The sequence below is a fragment of the Archocentrus centrarchus genome, chromosome 24 (genome assembly GCF_007364275.1).
Source record: "Archocentrus centrarchus isolate MPI-CPG fArcCen1 chromosome 24, fArcCen1, whole genome shotgun sequence".
Lineage (NCBI taxonomy): Eukaryota > Metazoa > Chordata > Actinopteri > Cichliformes > Cichlidae > Archocentrus > Archocentrus centrarchus.
In genome coordinates, this window is record NC_044369.1 from 2657458 (window position 1) to 2678123 (window position 20666).

Sequence of the window (20666 nt, forward strand, 5' to 3'; positions counted from 1 at the left end):
TTCCAGGGCTAAGATTTCCATGTAGATGGCCTTATTATCCATAATTTGCAGGTCATGCTGCGGGTTTCTGAAATGTGTTTAGCAGTGACTTTCAAGGACCTCTCTTGAGAAACACCTAATTGACTGGATGAATTAAATCTCACATTTGAAAATATCAGTGAAATGTGTAGACGGTATTTGGCAGCAGTCTCTCAAGTCTCGAAATATCATTAGGCTATTATAATTATACATTTCACTGAGACAATGAAGTTCACATACGGCGTCTCGCTGAAGGAAACAGCATCAGAGGAGACAGCTGCGGACAGCCAGCGTCTGGCAGCAGAACTGAGGAAGGGCTTTGTTTTTGTTTTTGCAGATCATGACTCTGGAAGACGGTTTCTGAAATTTGAATTTGAAGTCTGAAGCTACAAGACCAACAGCAGATAACGAGGCGCCACACCGAGCTGCAGCCAGGTATCCTCACAGCTAACTGCTGTTTTTATTTATGTTTGGCTCAAAGTGTTGCGGCGCTTTCATGGTTGAAATGGTCCCGGGACACAAACCTCAGGAGAAGGACAATAAATTTAAATCCAAATCAGAGAGTTTGTCTCAGCAATCTGATGGTAACTGCTACCATGCTGCATTTTTTAAACCCTTTTTTGGACATTCAGGAGAGTCCGGTCATCACATTTTCTTTAGTTGGACTTTCACTGAGAGAGCAGCAGGAAACTATAGAGCCAGCAGGTTAAAGACTGGCTAATTGCTGTGTCTACAGGGCTGTGCATAGTTGTAATGGCTTCAGGTGACATAGAAGTTGTTCAAAGTGTTGCTTTAAATGGTTTTATATCAGCCTCTTGAGAGGAAAGATAATGATATTTTCCCAACATCTAAGTCTTAATTTACAGCGCTGCACTGAATTCCTGCTGCTGTAGTTGGTGACACTGTTTCAGTTCAATTTTATTTATATAGCACCAAATCACAACAACCTGTCACGTCAAGGCGCTTTGTACTGTAAGGTAAAGACCCTGCAGTGATCTCAGAGAAGACCCAACAGTCCAAACGACCCCCTATGAGCAGCACTTGGTGACAGTGGGAAGGAAAAACTCCCTTTAACAGGAAGAAACCTCCAGCAGAACCAGGCTCAGGGAGGGGGGGTCATCTGCTTAGGGGGGGGACAGGAGTTGTGCGTTTATACTTGTGTGTTGGTGTGTTTTGCGCTCCTCTGCAATCATCAGTAAAACTGAGCTGAGCGTGTTGGATTAACTGAAATGAGGAAGGAGAGAAGAATCCAGGGTCTACACGTACAGCAGATCGGTGCACCGTGTCGTTATGGCAGTTGATATATTGTGTTTACTCTGCATACTAATACCATTCGTGGGGTGCACATCAGGCTACATTTTACTTTAACATCATTTAGTCTAAGTAATATCTGTCGGAGCTTCCAGAAAACTCGGCTCTCCCACTCATAAATAATGCCTTTGATGCGGATGTGAATGCATAAATGGGAATCCTTGTGTTTCCAAGGACAGCTCCGGGTGGTGGTGGGAACGTGCCTCACCAACACACACTCAATGAAATATGAACACGCTCTTTCCGCCACTGCAGTTTCAGAAAGCTAACGTGTTCTCCCTCTCCAGATGGAGGTGAATGCGGTTGAAAAACGCCATCGAACACGATCCAAAGGAGTCAGAGGTATGTGTCCGTCCATCTGCCCGTTTTCTGCCAGCGTGGCTCACAACCGCTGAATAACACCGCCGCCCGTTAGGAAAAGCGTGCCGGTGCAGGCGGCTTTGCCTAGTTAGATATCTAATATGTTCGCCAAACCTTTTATTCACAGAAATTATAATGTAACAAATCTTTCAATGTCTGTTCCCCGTGAAAAGTCTTTGTGTCAAAGTGTCCTTGCACAAGATACTGAATCCCAAATTGCTCACGATGCATCAATTGGAGTGTGATTGTGTGCATGATAAAAGGCATATAATAAAGAGCTGTATGAATGTGTCTGTGTGAATGTGGCTCACACCCTAAAAAAAAAAACAAACGTAGAAACTCTAGAGTAGAAACGTATCCTGACACGTGAAGGCAGGACTTAACCTTGTAACGTCTCTGAGCTCTCTGATGAACCACCGCTGACTAAGGTTGGGGTTAGAGATCATTCTTAGGTGGTTTTAGAAAATAAAGCTGTTGTAAAATTTCCATTTGATTATACCAAACAGTGAAAATGCCTAAACATGGACAGGTTTCTGGTGCCCTGGTGGATTTTAAAAGGTTAGCTAGGCTAGCCTTAATAGTAACCATTCAGCACTTTTTGAAACTGCATTTTGATAAACTCACTGTGTGATTAATATTCCCTAAATGATGAACACACTCAGCCTTTTCCTACCCCCCCGGACACCCTTCCAGTGATGCCCGTTCAGTGAGCAGGGATATTTTTGACAGTGATTTGGAAACAATATGGAAATTTTAATGCATATCACAGGCTGTAGTTGCAGCCTCGACTTCTTACTAAATACAATGGGATTATATCTGAATTTAAAAATAAATAACTGCTAATCTGAAGCCCAATTATAGCAGATGTGTGTGTGTTATTGTTGGCTCATGACTGCTGAAAGCGCTAACATTAATCTTTGCTGTTGTGTCCCTGTCTGCAGCCGCCGTGGAAGCAGTAACGCAGGAGTTATTCAGGTAGGTAAACCTCTGCTGATCTCATGCATCCATCATTGGATTGCACTTTTTTTTTTTTTTTTATTGCATCTTGGCTTTGTATGGAGGCAGCAGCTAGCATTCATCAAAGAAAATATAACAGAGAGACTTTTTCAGTTATGTGTCATTTCCATCTATCATCTTGCAGTTCTTATTCTTTAGCCCACCGCGGCTGCTGCAGGGGTCCAACCTGGGAAACGCAGGAATCAGACTGATGCAGCTGTGCAGGGTTTTTGAGCCTGAGCTGAGCATGAAGGCAGTAAATACTGTCAGTCTCATGTTAAAATGTCCAATGCAGTGTATTACACCAACAGCTAATTTAAATTAAATGCAGCCAGTAATTTATTACATTTTGATGACTGACTAGAGAGAAACAGCAGCATCTCCTGACAGCGAATGCTGCTGCTACCTGTGTGTGTGTGTGTGTGTGTGTGTGTGTGTGTGTGTGTGTGTGTGAGAAGGGCAGGTTTCTGCTTCGCTTAATCTCATTTAGTAAAACTGACAAATATGGGTGTGTGCAGCAGATTATGGTGGAACCCAGTTTGATCCAGGTCAGCGCTTTACTGTAAACAACATGTCCTGCCTGCGCTGTGCGAGCCCGGAGCGAAGGAGCAGAAAACTCAGCGTGATTCACCCGGAATTTAAATCTGATGGGTGCTGGCGAGGGCCAGACGTGGACAGAGCAAAGTCAGCAGTAATCGTGGGAATGATTCATGGAGTAAATACTGAGAAAATACTATAAGAACATCATGAGCAATCGCTTAAATGTGTTCATCGGTTTTATTTTTTCATCATAGTCGCTGACTAATCTGACTAATCCGCGGGGATAAACATGTACAAATAAATTTGTCATTGTGGTATGATGCGGCAGATTTGGGGGGAAAAAAGTGAAATTAAAATTCTGCCATGACTTAATTTAAATTGCTAAATAAACACATCACATCTGTCAGCTCAGTGGGAATCAGAGCTGCAGTTAATGCTGCACCACAGCTATGAATTTTAACTTTAACTGCAGAGATTTCTGGGCTGACTAATGAGTACAGCTAATGGTGGACATTTACAGTTCCCTGTGGATGGTGTTTTGGTGGCCCCCTTGAACTTTCTTCTGGTGCAACCATTGGGCTGCGATTTCAGCTTGTACCCAGGAAATGTCAACATTTGATGAGCACACTGTGGGGACAAACTCTCATCTAAATCCCAGCATGCCTGATGTGTTTCTGGCTGCAGCCTGAAGAGGGGAAAAAGCACAAAAAAAAAACCACACCTGATTTTAATTTAGCTGTTATCCCCTTCAAGGCTGTCTCCTTTTGCGTTCCATTTTCTGAGCCAAGCACTTGTGCTTTTGTGATGTGAGCTGGATATCCTTGTGTGCATAAAAATGATCATTTAGTTTGAATTTCAGTTTGGGGAAGAGAATGAAGTCCAAGGAAATTATGGTACACAAAGATGGTACAAAGATGCTGCTGATTGCACGCCTGTTTATGGAAAATTGGGTCAGTTTGAGGTCTGCAGTGAAACTCCACGTGCAAGCGGCCAAAACCGGACATCCACGAACATTTCTGAACATTTCTTGTCGTTCTGAAGAGCTCAATGAATTTGAGCGTGCTACTGTAACAGGATGCAACTGTTGCAACAGAGCGGGTTTACCGAGTGCTCAAAGTGCGTAAAAGTCGCCAGCGCTCCTGCTGACTCTTTAGCTGCACAGCTCCAAACTTCCTGTGGCATTAACATCAGCACAAAACTGTGTGCCGGGAGCTTCGTGGCATGCATTCCTATAGGAGAGCAGCTCTTTGAGGTCTAATGTGCAGGTGGCCCAGTGCTTTTGTCCATATAGTGGATTATGCTTTGCCTTATTTTATGTTATATACACACACATTGTTACTATGGTGGTGCTCCTATTATACATGTCAGAGATTTCAAATAATGAGGGAAGATATCGATAAGACTCAGACTGCTCAAACACTCAGTTTCACAGTCACTTTTCTGAGATCATGATGATGTCGCCAGTATGCTCATCTTAGCATCTGAAGCTCCACGCACTCTTTTTGTTTGCAAGGGGCAGCCAAACAGAAGAAAGTGGAGGGGAGCTTCAGTTTCAGAGGATGAACTGACAGGGTGCAAAAAGGACCACAAGATAAAGAAATAGATTCGAAATAGGAATCATGCAAAGCCAGAGTCCAAGAGAAAAGCTATGAAGCTGGAAATGAGCATTAAAAGTCCCCTTTAATTAATATTCTACTGCAAGATTCAGTGAACATTTTTATGTGTTTAGTATCAATTGATTTGTGACATATTGATAGATGATTGGAATTGTAATCAAGACTTATGAAAGGGATTCTTTTATGAAAGCAACCCTTCTGTTGGAAATGAATCATTTTCATCATCATCATCAAATAACTTAAATCAGTCTGAATAATTGCACACATACATATAAATAGTGCAATAATTAGAGCTCAAAGGGTGCAACTTTAAAGAAACGTCACATGACCCACGAACAATGTCGCTGCTTTAGCTCAGGGAGGTTTAGTTAATCTCACAATGAATCTAAAAAAAACGCTCTTCAGATGAGAGGCACTCGAAACCGTTTTAGTTGTCCCGTCTTATTGGTGACGTGCCACGGCGCCATCATCAGTAGGACTGATCTTTGCTCTGTGATTGGGAAAATAATACTGACATATTCAGTTGCTGTGGAAACAAGTGGAAATATCTCACCGCAAAAGAGAAAAAAATCATTTTGTAATTTTAAAGAAAAAGACAGTTATAAGGCTCAATGAGACGCTCGTGTTTGTTAAGGTTAAGGATGTGCTGATGCACTGTAAAAAAGTTTTATTGCACACACACACACGCATGCAGACACACACAGCTGTGCTGGGATCAATAACACAGTGCTATCAGTCTCAGCTCCCACACTGGTTGATGAGCTGCCTCACCTTGAAAATAAACCATCTCCTTCTCCTCCTCTTTCTCTTGTTCTTCCTCCTCCGTTTATCGTTTTTCCTTCGTCCCCATCTCCCCGTCACTCTCCTCTTTGTCTTCCTACTTCCAAAGCTCGCTGTCCCTCTGTTTTCCTTCCACTCCTCGTTCCAATTCCTCTCATTTACCTACCTGCAATCCTACCCTTCTTCCTCCTCTTTAACCTCCTCCCCTCTGTTCTCCACCTCCTCTGCCTCCGTGCGCTCGTGAGCCTCACCTCTATTTTCGAGCAGCTCTCATTTTAGCCCGAGGTTGCAAGCCATATAGATCAGGTGATGTCGGGTGGGTGGAAGGGTGGGCGGAGCTCTGCTGTGTGGGGTCAGAGGTCGGGCAGGGTGTGGAGTCCCTGAAGGCAGGCAGCGTGATTTGGCTGCACGGTCTGCGTGCCTTCACTGCAAAGAGGCCTGAAAACGTGACTCAGAGCTCAGGAGAAATCTACAGCCGTGATCCAAAAATAAAAAAAACAGTTCAGTCTGCCGCTGACAGAAGAAAATTTTCCACATCTGTCTTAATTAAGCAAAGCAAATGCTGAGAAAAAAGAAAGAAGATACAAACAGCCGTGTTGGACGAGTGAGACAAAACATAATCCAAGAACTCGAGGTTGGATCACAGATTTAATGTTTGAAGCTTTTGTCCAACAGCCAGCACTTCACAATGCTTTATGATGCTGTAAGACAGGACTGATAATCATAAAGGGAACAAGCAGAGATGCACATACAAAGCATGCTTGCTTGTTTTATTTATTTTTTTATGTAATAACAAGACAAACAAAAAGGTTGTCTCCTTTTGGCGCTCAGCTTCACTTCCAGCATGACTAATAACTGTAGATGTCTCCAACATCGGCTGGTTTCTGACCCGAACACAGTGCTTCTGTGATGTTTGCTGGAACTTCTCCAGTGCGTTAAAACGACCCTTTAATTTGAAGTGCATTTTGGCAAAGACGACAGTGTTGTGCAGAGCCAAATCTTGCAAAATTTACTGCACAATCCTTGAAATATAAAATCCTTCAGATTGTGTTTCTGACCTGCGTCACCTTCAGGCTCGGACATTTGAAACTCTTCAACTGAAAGGATTAACCGGAGAAGAGACCCGGCTCTCGTCGGCAGGAATGATCCTCGACGTGAAAATCAGGTCAAATGTTGATGGTGGCTGTCTGCTCGTGTTTGAGGTCCATGCTGAAGTCGCAGATGCACACATGCAAGCAGTCTAAGTGGGACCTCCATGAAGCAATCAGACAAACAGCAGCCACACTGGAAGCGGTTCAACGATTGGAAGAAGATGATGGGGATAAAGGTTAATAGCTAAATTTATATAGAGCACTTTTTTTTTTGCTTTCTGTGGGAGGAGTGGTGCAGCTGCTGCCTCACAGCAAGAGGGTCCGAATCCGCCGGGCAGCTGCCTGGAGTTTGCATGTTCCCCCTGTGCCTGTGTGGGTTCTCTCCACATACTCCAGCTTCCTCCAACAGTCCAAAGACGTGCACACACGTTAGGTTAATTAGTGGTTCTAAATTGGCTGTAGGTGTGAATATGAGTGTAAATGGTTGTCTGTCTCTCTGTGTTGACTCTCCAGCCTCCCTGGAGACTGAACCCTGAACTGGTTTAGAGGGAGGGATGGATGGATGGACGGATGGATGGATGGATGGAAATTCTGCTGGAAATTCTGAGTCTGCGGCACTTCAGTGCCGTGGGTGCCTGAGCATGACATTATACAGTAAATGTTCAAAGTAGACCTGTTATGGATTCCTGTCTGTTACATAAATCACAGTTATAATTGAAGGAAACAAAGAAACTGAACAACAATCTGTCGTGCACATTAAAAACACAGAAATCTGCGTTCTAAAAACAAAACATTCGCTCCAGAAATGAAGGAAAAAGCAACCAATCAAAAAAAAAAAATTAATACAAAATAAAACAAACTGCACGGATCAGACAACTGTTCTGACGGACTCTCAGATAAATAACTGATTTCCAATCCTCTGCCGAGATTTCGGTTTCCAAATCTTTCGTTGTGACCTCTGATGAGCGGGATGTAAAACTCGAGCTCTCATTGGTCAACAGCATTTCGGCCAGTGTTTGTGGGGGGCCTAGTAAGTGAATTATGCTTTTATGTATGAGTGCAGAAAAGGTAAAAGGTTTTTTATGTGTGATTGCGGGCAGCACGGTGGCGCAGTGGTTAGCACTGCTGCCTCACAGTTAGAATACCATCTGGAAGGCCTGGGTTCGATTCCACCTTGGCCCAAGCCTCCCTCTCTCTGTGTGGAGTTTGCATGTTCTCCTCATGCTTGCGTGGGTTTCCTCCGGGTACTCCGGTTTCCTCCCACATTCCAAAGACATGGTTAGGTTAATTGGCTAATCTAAATTGCCCATAGAATGTGAGTGTGAAAGGTCGTCTGTCCCTCTGTGTTGGCCCTGCAACAGGCTGGCGACCTGTTCAGGGTGTACCCTGCCTCTCGCCCTATGACAGCTGGGATAGGCTCCAGCCCCCCCGCAACCCTTAACAGGATGTGCGGAAGTGAACGGATGGATGTATGATTGCTTCTGTTTGATTGGCCAACACTGCATGTTTTGCTGAAAAAAGGTCATCATATTGGGAAAAAAAAAAAGGTATCCTTGCATTTTTGGCTGAAGCCTTTTGTGTTGGTGCCTCTGCAGATTTGACATGAATGAGGAGGCTAAGCTGAAGTGCTGCCGTCTGTCTGATTGCCGACTGGAGGAGTAATCCACTGAAAAGCAGACAGTCCCATTAATCACCTTGAATTCAAAGAAACTACAATGGAGTCTAATGGTGAAAGAAACCATTATAATCACAGATAGACCAACAAACTAAATGTGGACGGATGTGAGATGTTAAAAAATGCTGAGAGGTGAAATTCCACCAACTTCACACATTTTTTTCTTTTCTTTGTACTAGTTTCCATTAAATTCCTTAAAGTCTATTTAAATTGTGACTTCGTGGTGAGTCCTGTTTTCCCCGGCTGAGTTTAGCACTTTCTTCACAGCTACTGTCTTTACTTTTTAAAACTGGAGCCCCAACATGTGGGAAACGAGATATTGCCGCTCAAACTCACATAATAGTCAAAATAATTTCCACTTTTCCACGGGGCCATCCTGACTTGGGACAAACACAAAGCCAAATCATGTTAAACTGAACAAATCTGGTGGCCACTGGAGACCACAGGAGTTACCATTTGGTATTAAGCCCCTCGTAATGAGTATTAACAGGTAATAAGATGCTTATAGGCCTTATAAGAGTCTCATGAACATGCAATCATGCATTAATCTGACTATATATTCACCTTTATCAAGCTATGTTCTTGCTTTAGCTCTAGTAGCTGCAAAAAAAGTGTAGTTAACTAAAAGTCAAATATTTAACTTATTAATCTTAATGAGCCATTGTTATCACTTTAGAGTATCTGCAGAAAGCACAATTAACTGATATTAAAGTCATAGTTGACTATTAATGTGTATATTTTAAAATCAACATTAATTATGGTACATAACACACAATTAAACCTTAGTAAACATGTTATTACAGACTTATAAGCCCCTATAACCGATTAACACTTAAAGCAAAGACCTTATTATAAAATGTTGCCCTAGTTTGACTTTTTTAAAGCTGTATGTGCCAACATTATAAAACAAGCATGCTAAACAATGTGAGTTATTCTTTAACTAAATTAAAAATAGATTAAAACTAAACAAAAAACGACATGACTTGAGATAGACTCTATAACAGGATTATAATAAACTGACAGAATATTTCTGCAAACACCAAAAAAATGGAGACGCTGATGGATTCTCACAGGTAAGTGCACTCACCTGCCCAACCAGGTGACCTGGACTCTACAGCCATTCCCTCAGTTTTTCATGCATTCATGTGCAGTTCCAGCCACTCCTGCTCTGCAGCTGGAAAAATCACCTGAGAGCAGACTGAGAGGTTCAGGGCTGGGAACCAGCACAGTTATTTGACTAGCTGCTCTGATGGAAAGTGCAGCTTACAAAGAAAAACGTACTTAAAAGTTTGATCAAATTTCAAATGAGCCTCGAGCTCGGCAGCTGTCTTGTACGCACCACTGCACAGGTCACATGTTGTAAATATGGGCTAAAGGGAGACTGTTTTGCAGTCATCAGAACGTAATAAATAAAGTACACGCCTGCAGCGATGACTGAAGAAAACATTATAATTCAAAGACTCTAATGACGAATAACTGAACTCAGATTATTTTCTCTTGTGTGCTGGATTGAGTCTGTGTGTGGTACAGAAAATAAATCAAATCCAGACTTACTGAAAGACAGTTGATGTGCAGCTTGGTTGGGTCTGACGGTGTGTGTTTCCTCCTCAGCTGTCCCACCCCTGGCTGTGATGGCAGCGGTCATGTCAGCGGGAAGTACGCCAGACACCGCAGGTACGAGATGCTCCACATATTTTTGCACAGTCTAAATGACTCGGTCGTTTTAGGTGCTGCGTCAGTGTCTTTGATACGGAGCTGCTTCTGCAGAAGTCTGTGAAGCTGAGGATGCTCTCAAATACGGGCTGTAGATATTCTTCTGATGAGCACACGTTATTGGCTCAGTCATACCCACACTAGTGGAGCTCAGTAAAAATAATCACCTTTACTTCAGCACTTAGGAAGCGCTTCACACTGGACAGCAAATTAAAACTAAATCTGTAACAAGGTGCTTTAAAATGGAGTAGTTCAAAAAAACGAGATAAAAAGATAAAACCAGTTCAAGCACTGTACGCTAAAAGACAATTTAGAGAGGGATATGAACTGAAATAAAGGGGAAAAGATAAATACAGTCAGGGAAATACTCAAATAAAATCTAAAGTCCATTTTAAGAAAGCTGTTTTGGACACCACCTGCTGAAATCCTCTGTTTCAGAGCCTCGAACACCGCTGAGACACATAAAACACCTCAGCTGGGAATCGTAAACTACATACTGGGTTTAATGGTTTACAAGGTCATTCATGTAGCTGAGAGAGGAGACTTACTACTGAGTCATCAACAGGAGCATTAATACATTTAAAAATTAATTTAGTTTACTGAGAAATTAAAAACACTTTAGCAGCCGCTCAGAGACTGAGGAGAACATTTTTTTTGACTGATTCCTGCTTATGTTTGTTGATGTTTCCAGTACAGCAAACTGAGAAGTTCAGATATTTGCAGTCCACATAAAACTCATGATCCAAGTGTGGATTCATTTTTATGCTGTTTGATAGACAGACAGTAAAAACAAAACTGTTGATTTTGTTCATTCCATAGCGTGCATGAGCTGAGTGCCTGGATCCAGATTATTTTGTGATATTCCCCTTCAGCATCCTACAAGGATGCTACTGAAAAGTAGCAACACTGTAACAAAGAGTGGACCCAAATTACTGATGTAAAGTTATATAGAAAATGGTTACTTCAAGTTATTGCTGCTAAAGGTGGTTCCACAAGCTACTGAGTCGAGTGTGTACTTAGTTTTTCACACACTTTTCTGCATTTTAGCTTCATTTTTACAATAACAGTGTAATATTTCATGGGCATTGGTTCATCTCAGGTCGTATTTACCTCATTTTAAAACCTGGTAAGGATGAGATTATGTCCTCATATGTAAAACCTTAATAGTGAAGAAGGTATACTTTTATTTTTTTAACCAAGACTGTAAATGAAGTAGGAGAGAGCCATAATTTTAATTTCAGTGGTCACTCAGGAATAAAAATGACATGTATTGGATCACCAGTCAAACTTTGCCCCAAATATTTCTGTGCCAATGCGTCACCGCAGCAGCACAATTAGTCATAAAATGCTGCGAGAGCATCGCTGTTCTACTTGTTTTAATAAAAGGCCATATCACAAAACAAGACATAAACAGACAAAATGAAAAGTAAAGTCAAAAAGAAATAAAAAAGTTGCAGACTTCTGGTGGTGGTGGCTCGCAGGCTTCAAACGTCTCACTCAGCAGCTGAGAAAACGAATCCTACCAACATTAAATGGGCTCATGTCACGGTTTCAGACCTCCTCGATCGGCAGGTCGCAGCCTTCATCTCAGCAAATTCATCCCTCTGTCACGAGGCTGCAGAGAGAAAAAAAAAAAAGCAATCTGGTGGAGTGTGGAGCTGTGAAGTCCTCGGGTCACATCGCTCGGGCACTCAGATCTCTATCACCTCTGGAAACGGCGAATTACCAACAAAATTAGAGGAGCTCTAAAATAAAACTGCATTAAAAACATTTTTTTTTCTTGCACAGAAGTGAAACAGCGAAAAACCACTTTTTTTTTTTTTTTTTTGCACAAATCCTGGTAGAAGACATATAAATTATAAAAACCAGGTGAAATATATATCAAAGCAAGTCTGCTGCATCTCCAGTGAAGCAGACATGGATCACAGAGGTTTTCCTTCAAAGAAAATCTATTTGAAATCTGAATATGAGAACGTACAAAAAGAGAAAAAAAAAAGGATTTAAACATTTATTATGAAATCCAAGCACTTGTTGAGATATTTTATGGTTATTTTGGAGTACATCCACAGTATTTTTTTGAGTGTAGGTGGTGTGTGTGTGTGTGTGTGTGTGTGTGTGTGTGGGGGAGGGCGGCATGCAGAGGGTACACAGCTAAGGACAGCGTTTCTTTAAAGCCTGTGGAAACAAAGAGATAATGAGAAGGGCATGATGGTGAACCGCTGGCAGGGCAGACCGACGGTGCAGCGAAGGGCACCGAGGAAGCTCGGGAATTTCAGCGTCGGGCATACAAGGAGTCAAACGCTGAGAAGAGGGGAAAAAAAAGGAGTCCTAATAGGAAAGTCACGCCTTCCTATATGCTCTGTTTTTAAAATATGAGATTTAATGTTTGTAGGACAACAAGGAGGGGGTTTATGTAGTTATATTGTTGCTCTGGTGTTACAGTTACTCCAGTATGCAGTGTTGAGTGGTGACGCATACGCAATTAAGCTATTAGCTTAACTACATTTTGCTGTTGCTTGTTGTGCAGCTCTGTTTGTAGTTGTACGGTGATTCAAGTAGTTCAGTGACTTTGTTCATTTCTGTATCTATAACTTGGGCCCATAAAGGGAAAATAATCATTTTATTTCATCATTGTTTCTCTATGTAATTGAACACCTTTTAATAAGCCCCACCCTCTTTTTTTGTAACGATCCGAGTCCGCGACATAGACTGCAGTCCTCGTTTTGTGAACACAGACTGCGTTGTCATAATTTACAAAATAAACATCCTGTTGTATTAAATCAGACTTTCAATTAGCTGATGAGACCATATACTCACTGTCATCATAATATATTAAGTGAAGCAGTGACTTTTATTTGGAATCAGAGGTGTCACCCCCTGTTGGCCACTGGAATAATTGCAGCTTGTGGCACTTTTATATTGTCTTCACTTTTCATACCCAAAGGATATGGCCATCTACACTTTACAGTATTAAATTTTTCAAGAAAATTAGATTGAATTTTTTTTTTTTTTTGGCAGAAGCATTAAGAGAAGCACCCACCTTTTATTAATTAAAATCAATAAATAATATTGTAAATAAATAAGAGAGCAATAGTAAGCAGTAAGCAGCACGCTGCTCGCAGTCCTCGCTCTGCTCTGCAGCTTTGGTGAGCTGCAGAGCAGCAGCATCAGCTCTCCACCTGCTTCAGGTTTTGGTTTGAGTGGCGAGCAGAACGAGGACTGCTGTTGGCAGCTGCACATCAAGATTGCGGATGAAAAATGGGATTTGAGACTCGTGACATCCGAATGACGTTGAGGACCGCAAACTGACCGGCCTTCCTGTTGGAGTGAACTATCAAAATAAGTACGATGGTGTTGTCGACTCAATCATTTCAGTGTCTAAGCAGGATGAAAAAACCGCAAACAAATACATTTCAAAGTTTACTTTGGTGGCTCACACTGCAGGTAAACAACCTGCCCAAGCACAGTGTGTGTGTGTGTGTGTGTGTGTGTGTGTGTGTGTGTGTGTGTGTGTGTGTGTGTGTGTGTGTGTGTGTGTGTGTGTGTGTGTGTGAGAAACCCCGTTGTGTGCATGTTTGTGTGCCTGTAGAACACTTTATAGATGACTACATGCCACCCTGTATTACATTAGTGTGCTGTTTGCATGCAGTTTGAGTCCCGTGTGGGAAATTTGGGATGTTTACATGGGATTTGTCGGCAATAAGCTTTATCCCTTTGTCTCGTCTTATTCCCCAAACCTAACCTCCTGCTTTGAGGATCCATTCACAGTTTCTCCCCTTATTTCTTCCTATTGTTCTGCTGGGATCAATAACTCCTCGAGGCAGAGACACAGTTTCAGTGGTACTGAATGAGTTTGGGGAGGAGACAGTCAGGTTCAGAGTCACTGTCTCTCTCCCTTTCTCCCTGCTTCTGATTCTTCCTCCCTCCCCTACCTTTCTCTCTCTCTCTGGAGGATGTCACCATGGCGACAGCACTGTGCGGATGCTGCAGTATGAGGACCAGGAGGGATGCAGCCTGTCTCCCATGGCAACTGCTAGTATACTATGTGAACACTGTGTCGCCCACATCACCTCCCCCCACCAACTCCTTGTATCACTGTCACCACCCAGTCTCTTATAGATCTCCTCTGCCACCTCTGGCACCAGAGCTGGGGGCAATAATCCCACGAAGCCACACATGCCTAGATATAATTATCACACTGCTGCTGATGCATTAACACAAGTAATACAAATTGAAAGCTGATTTGAAATAAACAATTTAGCCTATAACCAGTAACGGGTAAAATGTGTAAATGTAAGTCTCACCTAAGTGGTTAATAATAAATGAACCAGAGTCACAGAATATAATCAGTTCTGATTCTGCTGACAGGTGTTAATATATACCTGAGGTATCGCACGTTAAACTGCAGGTAACGCTGGTGCTTTGGGCTCAGACAGCAGTTACTGTGAAACCAGCCTGGCTGTGGGTTAAACTGACTACAAATGGATTCTCTTTGTTACTCTGGTGAGCCAGCATGGACCCGAGACAGACAGGTGTTCATGTAGAGACAGTAAATCACTTGCAGGTGTCCTTGTTGAACAAATATTTGACTCTTACCTGTTTTCTACCAACACTTGTTGTCAGAGCTGGTTTCTTCCTCGGCCCACGTTTCAGCACGTTTGGGAACTAAGTTCTGTGGGCCGCACCTGATATTTACTGATGAATTTATTTTGATTTTGTGGAAATACATAAATCCATTTTTAGACTGTGTGCCTGCATCACTTTGTTGGATTTGAGTTTTAAGTGTTCGGTGTTCATACCTTCAAAATCTCATAATAGAAATGATTTTTTAATCTTCAGACCTCGGGGCAGTCACAGTGGTCGACTTGTATTTACCGTTAAGGACACTTGAAAAAAGTCTATTTTGAAAAAAATGGACAATAATTGGCCTCTTGCCAAGGGAGTCAAATCCTAAAGTGTTCCCCGATCTAACGTCTGTTTGACTATAAATGGAAAAAAGTTAAAAAAAAAAAGAACAACATGAGGAATTTAAGATATTAAACTGATTTAGTCCATAAACTTATCAGGGAAGTGTTTACTGAAATATATCATTAAGATCAAAATTAGGGATGTTCCTTGCGACTAATTTTATAGTTGACTAAACAAGAAAAAAAAATTCGACTAACCGACTAGTCTAAAACTAAGAAACACTCAGATATCAAATAAAATTTTATCCCTGTTTAATGAACAATGTCAAAAGCTGTCTAAACAAAGGCATTTGAAACCTTTTTTATCGCGTTCTTCTAGGATGAATCGGACTTTAACTGTACGGCACCGATCATCGCGCAATATGAACACCGCACGTTACACTCCGAACAACGAATAAAAACATAAAATCAATTGATATAAAAATATGAAAACGCGTTACTGCAAACGACGTTCACGGATCACTGAATATGAGAAAATAACATCCGAAAAACGAATAAATTGCGACTTAAAAGTGTGCCGCGCATTATGAACGATGCTCGTTCTACATTCGTGACACACATCAATACAAACACGCATCCATCCGTTTTCTTCCTCCTATCCGGGGCGGCATCAGTGGAGCCCAGACCTCCCTCTCCTCCGGCCTCCTCCTCCAGCTTTCCCCTGATTCAGACTTCAGCTGCTACGATGTGAGTGGCCGATGTTGTTGCAGCGTTTATACCTGTGCAGGTGCATTGCGTGTGTTAATTACCTTTCGGTCGTGTCCCGGTGCTTTACATGAGGTGTCGGACGACAGAAACATAAAATGCTGGCACTTTTTTTCCCCTCCTGGGTCCTACTCTCTGTTTTTCATGCGCGAACACATTCATCCCGCTAGTTTTCTCGCTTCTTTGTACAAACCGGAAACACAGGGAAGGAAGGGTGTTTCCTTATTATTAAAACCTTAATAACTAGGCTAACCGACCGACTAGTAACAATAGCAACGACTAGTCATCTAGTCGAGTAATCACGCACATCGCTAATCAAAATATCAAATTTTTCTTTCTGTTTCTGTACAATTTTGCTTCTTTTGTAAGTCGCCCCCTGCTGGCCATTAAAAAGTCATTATGGAGACAAAAAGGAATCTCAGGTCTAAAGAGGACCAGTGAAGGATTGCAGGTGTTGTCCTTTCCGTACAGAAGAATAACGCCCTCTAAAGTGCCTCTTTAGAGAGAACAATGGATTCCAGGAACCATCACAGGGATGATTGTGGTCGTGCAGGTGTCCAGACAGGTGTTCTCATATAGACGGAGATAATCTACAGACATCCTCATAAAAATAATTACAAATAAGTGAGTGTCTTTGTTAGGCAACTCCAGTTCCCCTCATAGCCACAAAAATGGACTGCAGCCTGTGTCACAGAAGCAATAAGGGCTGTCCACACAAAGACAATAACAGATCCCAGGTGTCCACTTAGGCACAATAATGGATAACCTATCATGCGGCTCTGTGTAGAATCTGGTGTTGCAGTGCATTCTTTATTAAAAATAAAAGAATATCTGATGTTGGATATTCTAAACCTCACTGAGATCAGATCTTCATATAGATAACCACTAAATTATTAAATGATTCAGCCCACAGTCTGTATTCAATCATAATGCATCAAGTCAGACTGCAGCACCAGTTTAGTAAGAAGAGAAAGTGTGGTGTGTAAACCCAGCCTCTCTCTCTCTCTCTCTCTCCCTCCACGTAATTACCATGCATAGTCTCTCGCCCTTGTCTGCAGTGTTCCCTCGTTTCTGATCTGTTTTAATTACCACTGGAATTTTAATTGGCGGGAGACAGCAAGGTGGCTGAGGTCACACTTGCACACATGCACAGACGGGAGGAAAAGTTGGCAGCCTGACAGCCTATAAGGTAAAAGACGAAGGGATCATTTGAGGAGAAGCGTGTTTGCCTGTGTGTGTGTCATCTGGGAGAATATTCACTGCAGTGGTTTATAGTGAACGAGCAACTTTTAATCACTGTTCTCTTTTTTTCTCCATCTGCGCTCAAATCTGAGTTTTAAAAAATCCAACGTTGCTAAAATAGTTACTAAAAAAAGATGCCTTTTATTTCTTAAAGCAGAGATTTTATCATGTACATTATCCGACCAACATAATAAGGCACATTTATGTGATTTCTTTGAGACTTAACATAGATTCATCTGCATAATAATCTATATCCTCTTTTAAGGTGGTTGTAATTAAACCTCTATTTAAAAAGCCATCACTGACCCAGCTGTCTTAGCTAATTATAGGCCAATCTCCAACCTTCCTTTTCTCTCAAAGATTCTTGAAAGAGTAGTTGTAAAACAGCTAACTGATCATCTGCAGAGAAACGGTTTATTTGAAGAGTTTCAGTCAGGTTTCAGAATTCATCACAGTACAGAAACAGCATTAGTGAAGGTTACAAATGATCTTCTCACAGCCTCTGACAGTGGACTCATCTCTGTTCTTGTCCTGTTGGACCTCAGTGCAGCTTTTGATACTGTTGACCATAACATTTTATTACAGAGATTAGAGCTTGCTATAGGTATTAAAGGTACTGCACTGCAGTGGTTTGAATCATATTTATCTCATAGACTCCAATTTGTTCATGTAAATGGGGAGTCTTCTTCACACACTAAGGTTAATTATGGAGTTCCACAGGGTTCTGTGCTAGGACCAATTTTATTTACATTATACATGCTTCCCTTAGGCAGTATTACTAGAGGGCATTGCATAAATTTTCATTGTTATGCAGATGATACCCAGCTTTATCTATCCATAACTGCAGGAAAGACATTAAGGCCTGGATGACCTCTAATTTCCTGCTTCTGAATTCAGATCAAACGGAGGTTATTTTACTCAGTCCTACAAACCTTAGAAACATGGTGTCTAACCAGATCCTTACTCCTTTAACAGATATGGGTTTCTCTTCAGTATTTCAAGGTCTCCAGTTTACAATACAAAGTGGCTCGAGGTGATGGTTGTTGTTGTTCACATACTGTTTAAGTTACTACACACCATTTTTTAAGCAGAATGTTTTAATATTTTTTTCAGCGATTGGTTTAAGGCCTAGTCTTTCTTGCAGCATTCCTCAGGGATCAGTCCTAGGTCCTCTGTTATTTTCACTTTACATTGGGCCTCGATAAAGTTTTAGGTCCCACAGTGATTACAGAACCTGTTTTAGCCTTTAAGCTTTTTAGGTGTTTGGAAAATATAGATATGTTCAAGTGATGATTTCAAATCCTTTTTGATTTTAAAAAGACAAAAATAGAGCAGTTTGAGCTTTTCTTTAATTAAGCTGCGTCAAATAACTGTTACATTTTTCTGATCCTGCAAGTCATTAAAACTACTGCCAAGAATTAACATATTAAATGATACAGGTTGGTTAAAGGGTACCTTTTCACCATTTTCTGTTACGCTTATGACAGAAAATAATGGTGGATGCTTCTATTAAATATGGCCAAAGTTTCAAATAATGTGGTGAAGCTTCGCACTGTTGAAAATAAATTTAGATCAGACGGCTCTTGAAAACATTAATTCAAAGTTGTCCTAAATGTAACAAAAAGTTGGACCCTTCATGTCCATGTACACTTACAAAAAGACCTCATCTTCATGGTGTTTTTGAGGGTGGGCTGATGGTGCACACCCAGTTCTGCAGATTCTCCCCCTTTGTGACTCTTTTGAGAGCAGAATTGGCTGAAGGTACAGCGGGGGACTCAGAAGAGGCTGCCTGTTTCCTTTTTTCCGCTGTCAGAGTTTGAGTTTGAGATTTGGCAGCTTCTAAAAACAGACCACAGATTGGAGAGCATCGGGTTAAGGTTGTGAACACTGGTCTGAGGTCAGTGCATCAGAAACCTGTGCCAACAGAGACAGAGTGCATCTGTTGTGTTAATGCTAATAAGCATACTACTGATGGGATGCTTCAAAACTACCGGGACTCTGTCTCAATTTGATATTGTAGAAAACAGCGTTTGTACGTGTGACTGTTTGAAACGTCTTCATTCATGTCGCCTGATGAAAAGAGACAGAAAAGCAAAGAAGTAAACAAACCCGTTTTTAATGGACAGCTCGTGATAAAATGAGCTCATTATCTGCTAATGAGGCTGATTTCTTCAAAAATTGTCTGACTGACTCTTGGCCTCACATTTTTCATTCACTTAGGAAGTGTAACAGACACACACACTATAATGTGTTAAGAGTTTTGCAAGCTACAAATGTGTGTCATTAAACCATTTATGGATTTTGTGCTTTAATCAGGAGATTGATGCCACTTTTTACAGTTTAACTCTGTGCTTTTTAAATTTTAGGCCTATTTTCTGCAAGTTTAGACTTATAGTCTTACAGTACACTATGTTTCTTTTTAGCATAAAAGACATGCATGTCTGATTTGTTGCTTGGTCTCCAGATTAGCTACCTACTTCTAATGGAGAAGTAGAATAATTGTAGTCAAGTTACTTTTATTAATGCATTTTTAGCAGGAAATGGCCCAAAATACTTCCCAGCTGAGTATTTAAAAACATAGAGCATAGACGTGACAACACTGTACAGGTAATTTTATGGATTTTATCGGTCAAATAAGATTAAAATGAACAAAGCAAAAAAGAACAAACAAACAAAAAAAAGGTAATTAAGTGAAGTGAAGAAAATTAAGAAACACTGACAGCAGACCTGACAAAAACCTCGAGGCTCTCAGACTTCACATAAACTCAGTAAAAACAGGTGAGACCTGATTTTATATTTTTACTTGCTGGACTGAACTTGATGTGGAGCCAACCACAGAGAAAGTTTGGACACTTTGGAGAATTTATTACTGAGAGACGTTGATGGGAGGACGGCCTGAGAGACCTGGAAGCAGAATACATCTGTAATATCATTATTATTACATCATTATTATTATGTAAGTATATGTAGTAACACTTTAAAATTTAATTAATTTAATTTAAAATCTCTTGTGTAGTTCACTGGCAGACTGTGGGAAGGAAAAACTCCCCTTTAACAGGAAGAAACCTCCGGCTCAGGGAGGAGGAGCCATCTGCTGCGACCGGTGGCATTTTTTTCTAGTTTTACAGACTTTATCATCCTAACATGCATGTAATTTGACTGTGGGAGGAAACTGGAGCACCTGGAGAAAACCCACTGTGCACAGACCCCCGGGAAGAGCTGAACCTGGAGCCAATATACAAGGATGACATCTGTCAGAATGCATTAAAAATACAGCAAAACCTTCAAATCTAAGAGTGAAATAAATATTTTATATAATTTGTTCATGCATTTGGATGCATGCATTTGCACAGACTGTCTCTTAATCCCTTGAAAACGGTACATATAGTTAACTTGATGTCCAATAATTAACCCTGAGGGGGACACCTGTGCAGATTGTACCTGTACGGTCAGTCCCTCGTTTTCTGAGCGGAAAGTCTTGTAATCGAGAAAGTGCTGAAATTCTGTGGAAATATTTTTGATGAACAGCTTTGGATACTCTGAACATAATAATCATTACATATATTTAAAGTCACTATATGATATGTGACATTTATTATTATAGAATATGCTTAAAGAGAGGTAGATTTTGGTTGTTGTAGCATTGCTGCTT

At 41.2% G+C, this 20666-nt stretch overlaps 1 protein-coding gene across 1 annotated transcript in view; it reads left to right on the forward strand.

Moving 5' to 3' along the window:
• Positions 1-20666, forward strand: part of myt1la (myelin transcription factor 1-like, a) — an 89494-nt gene that overhangs the window by 19430 nt on the left and 49398 nt on the right. The window contains exons 2-5 of the mRNA XM_030721438.1: positions 356-453; positions 1617-1671; positions 2631-2664; positions 9999-10061. Of these exons, the coding sequence (XP_030577298.1) occupies positions 1617-1671; positions 2631-2664; positions 9999-10061 (152 nt within the window). The 5' untranslated portion in view covers positions 356-453. The remainder of the gene's footprint in view (positions 1-355; positions 454-1616; positions 1672-2630; positions 2665-9998; positions 10062-20666) is intronic.